Source organism: Brachyhypopomus gauderio, chromosome 5 (genome assembly GCF_052324685.1).
Source record: "Brachyhypopomus gauderio isolate BG-103 chromosome 5, BGAUD_0.2, whole genome shotgun sequence".
Lineage (NCBI taxonomy): Eukaryota > Metazoa > Chordata > Actinopteri > Gymnotiformes > Hypopomidae > Brachyhypopomus > Brachyhypopomus gauderio.
The window spans coordinates 6,836,247-6,844,552 of record NC_135215.1 but is presented as its reverse complement, the minus strand read 5'-3'; the positions used below and the strand labels follow the sequence as shown (position 1 = coordinate 6,844,552).

General features: G+C 48.9%; 1 protein-coding gene across 11 annotated transcripts in view; it reads right to left on the bottom strand.

Annotated features, from left to right (window-relative positions):
* shank3b (SH3 and multiple ankyrin repeat domains 3b) overlaps window positions 1–8,244 on the bottom strand; it is a 27,414-nt gene extending 19,170 nt beyond the window's left edge. For 5 of the 11 annotated variants that reach the window (XM_077005232.1, XM_077005238.1, XM_077005239.1 and 2 more), the window contains exons 1-4: window positions 4,656–4,899; window positions 4,030–4,136; window positions 2,122–2,396; window positions 352–555 (exon numbers count right to left, since the gene is read on the bottom strand). In XM_077005232.1, the coding sequence (XP_076861347.1) occupies window positions 352–555; window positions 2,122–2,322 (405 nt within the window). In that variant the 5' untranslated portion in view covers window positions 2,323–2,396; window positions 4,030–4,136; window positions 4,656–4,899. Of the gene's footprint in view, window positions 1–6; window positions 46–351; window positions 556–2,121; window positions 2,397–4,029; window positions 4,137–4,655; window positions 4,900–6,815; window positions 6,906–6,937; window positions 7,070–7,891 lie in introns of those variants that run through there. The other 6 variants (XM_077005234.1, XM_077005235.1, XM_077005236.1 and 3 more) reach the window with 6 other exon arrangements.
* Between the last annotated feature and the right edge of the window lie 62 nt (window positions 8,245–8,306).

The following is an 8,306-nucleotide window of genomic DNA, read 5'->3' as shown; positions in this document are numbered from 1 at the left end:
GTGTACCTCTAGGTAAGGTACAGGGGTGACAGTAGGGAGGGGGTACTCCCTGTGTGTGTGTGTGTGTGTGTGTGTGTGTGTGTGTGTGTGTGTGTGTGTGTGTGTGTGTGTGTGTGTGTGTGTGTGTGTATGTGTACCTCTAGGTAAGGTACAGGGGTGACAGTAGGGAGGGGGTACTCCCTGTGTGTGTGTGTGTGTGTGTGTGTGTGTGTGTGTGTGTGTGTGTGTGTGTGTGTACCTCTAGGTAAGGTACAGGGGTGACAGTAGGGAGGGGGTACTCCCTGTGTGTGTGTGTGTGTGTGTGTGTGTGTGTGTGTGTGTGTGTGTGTGTGTGTGTGTGTGTGTGTGTACCTCTAGGTAAGGTACAGGGGTGACAGTAGGGAGGGGGTACTCCCTGAGGAGTCGCTCCTCGTCCAGGAACTTGCCGGCTCGGCCGTTGAAGGCCGGGAGGTAGAGGCCGTAATTTAGTACGTCCGTCAAGCTCTGGGTCAGTGTGACCAGAACCCTCTGCTTACACACCCATACTGGAGCCTCCAGGTCCAAACGCAGACACTTCTGTACACACCAAGCACATATGTGCACCACACACCCACACACACACATGTACGTTCAGAGACCACACACACAGACAGTACATGTACATCCATGTACACTCACACACACATATACATACCACTGAGTTGGAATATAACAAGTCATAGCTGTTATATCATTTTCAGCTCGTATTTGGCTGCTTCTAACGTCTCGTTATCATGCAGAGTCGCTCAGAATTTACCACACAGCTCATTTAAGAAAGCAAATGTTTTTCCAGGGCACCCTGCAAATAAGTTGATTTTGTACACAACAGATGCAATCCAAGCATACCAAAGCCATGCCAAAAGAGCATAAGGGAAATATGTGTGTATTGCAGCTAGACACACACACACACACACACACACCCATATCGACACAGATGTGTAGTCAACAACTCCATCAGTACCCATCATGAGAGCACTTTCTGTCCACTTGTCTCTGCGCCGCATTTTAAACAAGGGACAGTAAAAGAGTGTGTGTGAGTGAGTGAGTGAGTGTGTGTGTGTGTGTGTGTGTGTGTGTGTGTGTGTGCATGCGTGAGCAAGCCAGAGCAGGAGAGTGTCATGCAGTCTGAAGCTCCATCCTTCACCCTTCTTTTCCTCTCCTCCACCCTTCCCCTCTCCTCCACACTTCCCCTCTCCTCCTTCCTTCTCCTCTCCTCCACCCTTCTCCTCTCCTCCACCCTTCCCCTCTCCTCCTTCCTTCCCCTCTCCTCCACCCTTCCCCTCTCCTCCTTCCTTCTCCTCTCCTCCACCCTTCTCCTCTCCTCCACCCTTCCCCTCTCCTCCTTCCTTCTTCTCTCCTCCACCCTTCATCTCTCCTCCTTCCTTCTCCTCTCCTCCACCCTTCTCCTCTCCTCCACCCTTCCCCTCTCCTCCTTCCTTCTCCTCTCCTCCACCCTTCTCCTCTCCTCCACCCTTCATCTCTCCTCCACCCTTCCCCTCTCCTCCTTCCTTCTCCTCTCCTCCTTCCTTCTCCTCTCCTCCACCCTTCCCCTCTCCTCCACCCTTCATCTCTTCTCCTTCCTTCTCCTCTCCTCCACCCTTCATCTCTCCTCCACCCTTCTCCTCTCCTCCTTCCTTCTCCTCTCCTCCACCCTTCATCTCTCCTCCTTCCTTCTCCTCTCCTCCACCCTTCATCTCTTCTCCTTCCTTCTCCTCTCCTCCACCCTTCATCTCTCCTCCACCCTTCTCCTCTCCTCCTTCCTTCTCCTCTCCTCCACCCTTCATCTCTCCTCCTTCCTTCTCCTCTCCTCCACCCTTCATCTCTCCTCCTTCCTTCTCCTCTCCTCCACCCTTCATCTCTCCTCCTTCCTTCTCCTCTCCTCCACCCTTCCCCTCTCCTCCACCCTTCTCCTCTCCTCCTTCCTTCTCCTCTCCTCCACTCTTCTCCTCTCCTCCACCCTTCATCTCTCCTCCTTCCTTCTCCTCTCCTCCACTCTTCTCCTCTCCTCCACCCTTCATCTCTCCTCCTTCCTTCTCCTCTCCTCCACTCTTCTCCTCTCCTCCTCCCCACCACAGTCAGGAGGAAGGTGTTGTGAGCTCTCACTGTTTGCTGGAGGTCGGGGATTCCGATGCGGATGATGACGGCGGTGCCGTGGAGATCCTCCATGGTTTCCGTGGAGCCGGACCTGCTCCCGGGAGACGCCCGCATGCTGTCGTCTCCGTGGTTACTGTTGGTAGTGGCGTGCTGTTGGCGCAGCCTGTCGGGGGCCTCATGGTTACTGTCGGCAGGTGGACTGATGGGCATACTCTGGGAGTGTGTGAGGAGGAGTGTGTGAGGGGGAGTGTGTGTGCACTGCTCAACACGCTGGCCTCACAACCCTGCAGACAAATACACACACACACACACACACACACACACACACACACACACACACACACACACACACACACACACACACACACAGACACACACACAGACACACACACACACACACACACACAGGAGTGATTGGCTGAGTGTTTTATGAAACTGGTAAAATGTATGGTTTGGTGTTTTTTGCGTAAAGCAAATAGTGTGTGAGTGTAAATGTGTCTGTCTGTGTGAGATTGGAACAGAGAAAACGGGAGCTAAAGAGAAATACTTAAAGTACATTGGTTGTGAGTGGTTGCCATGGACACTGTGAAACAGATCCATTTGGGAATAATGGAATTTCAGGGAACCCTGTATCCCATGTTACCATGACAACGCTGCACTCAGCTTGTTCTGCTGAGTTACAGCTCCTTCACTTCCTCTTTAAAAAGGCCACACACTGTGTTATACCACACACACACACACACACACACACACACACACACACACACATACACACACACACACACACACACACATACTGTGTTAGTTCTCCCACCATACCACACACACACACACACACACACGCACACACTGTGTTAGTTCTCCCATCATACTACACACACACTCACACACACACACACACACACACACACACACACACACACACACACACACACACACACACACACACACTGTGTTCGTTCTCCCATCATACTACACACACACACACACTGTTAGTTCTCCCACCATACCACCCACACACACACACACACACACACACACACACACACACACACACACACACACACTGTGTTAGTTCTCCCATCATACTACACAAACACACACACACACACACACACACACACACACACACACACACACACACTGTGTTAGTTCTCCCATCATACTACACACACACACACACACACACACACACACTGTGTTCGTTCTCCCATCATACTACACACACACACACACACTGTTAGTTCTCCCACCATACCACACACACACACACACACACACACACACACACACACACACACATTGTGTTAGTTCTCCCATCATACTACACAAACACACACACACACACACACACACACACACACACAGTGTGTTAGTTCTCCCATCATACTACACACACACACACACACACACACACACTGTGTTAGTTCTCCCACCGTACCACACACGCAGACACATACACACACAGTGTTAGTTCTCCCACCATACCACACACACACACACACACACACACACACACACACACACACTGTGATATGCCTCCCACCATACCATACCACACACACACACACACACACACACACACACACACACACACACACACACACACACACACACACACGTACACACACACTGTTCTAGCCCTCCCACAATACCACACACCAGTGACACACACACAGTGCTGTCCCTCCCACCGTACCACATATCAGTGACACACACAACACACACACACACACACACACACACACACACACACACACACACACACGCCAGACACTCATTTAATATACCACACAACACAAACCATTACCATCAACAGAAACCACACACACACACTCACACACACACAAGCCATATACAACACAAACCATTACCATCCACAGAGAACACACATATGTACCCCCTCCCCACACACACCTGTTTGGCCACTAGTAATGTAGCCACGTCTCTCACCACCTACACACACTCACATGTGCAATCACACTGGCGGCAGCAGCGTACAAGCAAGGCCCCTCACTATTGTCCTGGAAGGCAGATAGGAAGTCCTCCATTATATAACAGACACAAAGGTAGCAAGAGAACATGAGAGATGAACAGAGCGAACAGGGCAAAATGAACGCTGGTCATCATCACCGTCATCATCATCATCATCATCATCATCATCATCATCATGATCATCTCTGATAACCAGAAATACAAAATGTCACCAAAAATATATTCAAATTATGAACACTACGTGTTCAATATCTACACTAACTCACACACACCCTGTCATAATATTAATAGACATATTTGTCATGATGTGGATGTCTGTATGACAGACAGAACCACCCACAGCATTTTTAAGCTTAGAATGTCACATCTTCCTGAAGATGATCATCAAATTATTCACAGTTCAAACTAATGAACGCGTACTGTCAATTTTAATTTTGATAATCACGGTAAGAATATTCACATAATGAAAAATAGTGATATATAAGGGAAGCAAAATGCTAACATTTTCCACACTGGAGGAGAACAGATTAGACTGTCGCATTATTCACCTTTGACCTGTGCTTGCCATGTAAAACTCGCTGCAGTTAAATGAAGAACTGAAGATATCTCTGCCTTCCTGGAATCTTCGGAACAGTGTGAACATTTCCAAGCTACCCGCTAAATATTTTCAGTCTTGTCCTTGCTGTACTGTGAAAATTATTCCAAGCTTGTGTTAATAGTAACAGGGTGGAATTTCTTGGTGGTGCCTGTGTAGTCAGGAAGCTTCAAACCCAGCCCTGATTCTGCGTGGTCGAGAGCAGGAAAACCCGCAGGAAAAAGGAAACTACAACAGGATGGGCCAAGATCCCTGCTCTCCAACACCTCAGCCAACCAACACACTCCTTTCAAACACCCCTTCCAATAAAAGGCCTTGTTTATAACACATCCACCAATAATTGGTGCCTGAAGGACTCGAAGTACACCAATAGTCACTCTGCTTCAAGACCTGCAGGCCAGAACCTTATCAGCACTTCAGGTTTGTTCCATCTTATGTGGAATAGCAGAGGTGGAACATGGGAGTCAGTACATGGCCCCAGTGTCCTTTAGCAAGACGCTTAAGCTCTGTGCTGTTTCAGGCACACTGCCACAAGGTGTTCCTTCCCTTGTCTGCTTTCAAAATCACTGTGTGCTTAAATGAGCAGTAACTCAGCAGTCTACTGCAAGATAGATAGATAGATAGATAGATAGATAGATAGATAGATAGATAGATAGATAGATAGATAGATAGATAGATAGATGGATGGATGGATGGATGGATGGATGGATGGATGGATGAAAACAGGAGGCACTGAAGGGATGAATATAAATTACTGCTCACTAATCCTCCATTTTACATATACATCAAAAGCACGCCCACTCATGCACACACTACCTCACACACACACACACACACACACACACACACACACACACACACACACACACACACACACACACACACACACACACACACACACACACACACACACACACACTGCATGACTAACTGGAAAAGGGGCAGAGCAGCCATCCTGTGCAGACTTCAGGCCATACCTGTGCGGTCTCCTGAAACTTCCATTCGGCCTGTTTTCAGCCTGAGCCTTTACTGGCCATGCAGGCAGCTTCCTGTGATCTCAGCTCAACATCCTGTCCCCTTTCCCAGCTGGATCGAGCTGAGTCTCCTTGGGATGTTTGGACAGGAAGTAGAGGAAAGGCTGTGTGCTACTGATAACCTCACCCTGCCTCCGGCGCCACAAACACTCACACCACACACATGCTGTCAGGAGGACAAAAATAAAAGTAGCCTGTCTCCACACAGGCCCAATCAATCCCAAATGTACAAAGTGATGGAATTAAAATAATCACTTTGGGCTGAAGCGTAGTGCAAGAATGCACATTACTACATTCATGGAAACCAGAGACAGAGCAGCACACTCACCACCACCTTTTCTACGGCCACGTGTCACTGAACTACGCTTCTAAGCCTGGGTGCTATGTCATCCTCCACATGAGCTACAGGTCAGTGTTTGGTGCCATCTCAAAGAACGAGGTATCACCACGTCCACACGTCTCGCCTTAGGAAGTATTAGCGAGCTAATTCCCAGGATGCTAGCAGACGAGGAGGAAGTCGCAGCCAAAGAGATGCTCTCCCGCTTACATAAGAACTGCCTTGAAGTCTGTGAAAGCCTCCTAAGGAGAAGCAGTGAAGCGGTTCTCGCAGACGCAGTAGACCGCACCTGCCAGCACAGACGCTTTCCTCGATACTGCACATTGGACTTGTGTTTTCTGTGCTTACAGACCCTGCACCTCTATGTGAGATTTGTCTTCTGTATTTGAAGTGTGACTATTAGGGCCCATTAGAAAACTCCAAAGACCTCAGTGTAATACAGCAGTCAGGTGAATCACAGCATTTACATCACACAATCAACATGCAGGGGCTATTAAAATATCATCTTTCCCCCCAAACGTCCACTTATTCCTTGTATAATCAGTTTAGGTTTGCTTACAGACCCCCCCCCCCCCCCCCCCCCCAGCACACTAAAGCTGAAATAGCAGCAAAGCTGTCAATCCACGCAGATTAAGCCTTTACCAACTTGGACCATTCAAGGTACCACAGGTATTGTGCAAATGCATGCACACACACACACACACACACACACCTCCTCCCCCCATTTTCTCCTCCTACTCACAAGACAACGCTTTGCTCCTCTGATTCCTGTCCCCTTTAACACACCCATGAAGAGAAGGGTACGATGTGGCACGGCGTGCTCCGAGCGGAGATGATGAGTGTGTGTGGGCGCGCGCGTCTCACCTCATTGCTCCCACCCGATTAGAGCCTCGGAGAACCTCCATCACAAGCCGTGTGTGAATTCACATGCTAGCAAAGTGCTGTCACTGCATCCCAATACTGCTTATCGCTATGGCAACCAGAAAATGGTTCGTCGGGAAACTTTGGGTTTTTTTTTTTTTTTTTTTTTTTTTTTTAAAGGGCCACACCGGCGATGTGGCGCACGCGCGTCTGAGCACCGCGTGCAACGGAGTCGCAGAAGACGCGGAGTGCAGAGGTTTGAAACCGCGGTGGTGGTGTGGAGGGGGGGGGCGCGTTTGGGAGGGTACGGATGGGTTAAGGGATGATGAGAGAAAATGAAAAAGAGAGGGAGAAAGAAGGCGAGAGAGAGAGGGAGAGAGCGAGAGGGAAAGGGGGAGATGTTGTAGCGGTAGGGTGTGTAGGCGTCGGGGGCTGAGGAATGGCCTCAGTCACGACAGAAACTGGGAAGACGCGACAGGTAACGAGCGCATCCACGCTAACGGCAGGCTGGCTACGAGCGCGTTATCATACGATGACAAATTCTGCCAACAGACCCCCGAAATGTAAAACTCATTCACGCCGGCGGGGATATCTAATATCTAAGCCCTTGATGAGAAGGATTTTAGCAGAAGAACTGAAAATCTATTTAAAAGTGCGCGCGTGCATGCACGCACACATACACAGAGAGACACACACCACCACACACACAGTGCCTGCTGGATAGAGTCCTATAATCTCTCATATTGAATAACATGGCCATGTACACCCAGTGAAAGTGTAAGCAATGGAATTCTTTCTTAAAGAGCATCATCACATCCACCAAATCTCTCCTTTTTCGTAGACACATACACACACACACACACACACGCGTGCACGCGCACACACACACCATCCAAACCACCATACACCCCCATTTACTGATGAATTCATAATCAATGAAAGTGGAGCAGAACTTACCCTATATAACTAGGACTCTCATAGCATATCATCTCGGCTTCTTCTCCGAGAATCCGTGTCTGCTCTCTGTGAGTATATGCGTGTGTGTTTATGTGAGTGTATGTGTGTGAGTGTGTGTGTGTGTGTATGTATGTGTGTGTACGTGTGTGAATGTGTGTATTTGTAAGTGTATGTGTGTAAGAAAGAGGGGAACAGAGTGAAAGGGAGGGAGAAAGGGGGAGAGAAAGGGAAAGAGAGATGGAGAAAGACAGAGAAACAGAGAGGGAGAGAGAGAGATGGAAAGAGAGGGAGAGAGAGAGATGGAGAGAGTGCGGAGGCAGAAAGACTGTTACTGTATGACAGGAATGCTCAGTTTTGCCCACACAGTGCAAGCTTGATACACTGACTAGATGTGTGAGTGTGTGTGTGTGTGTGT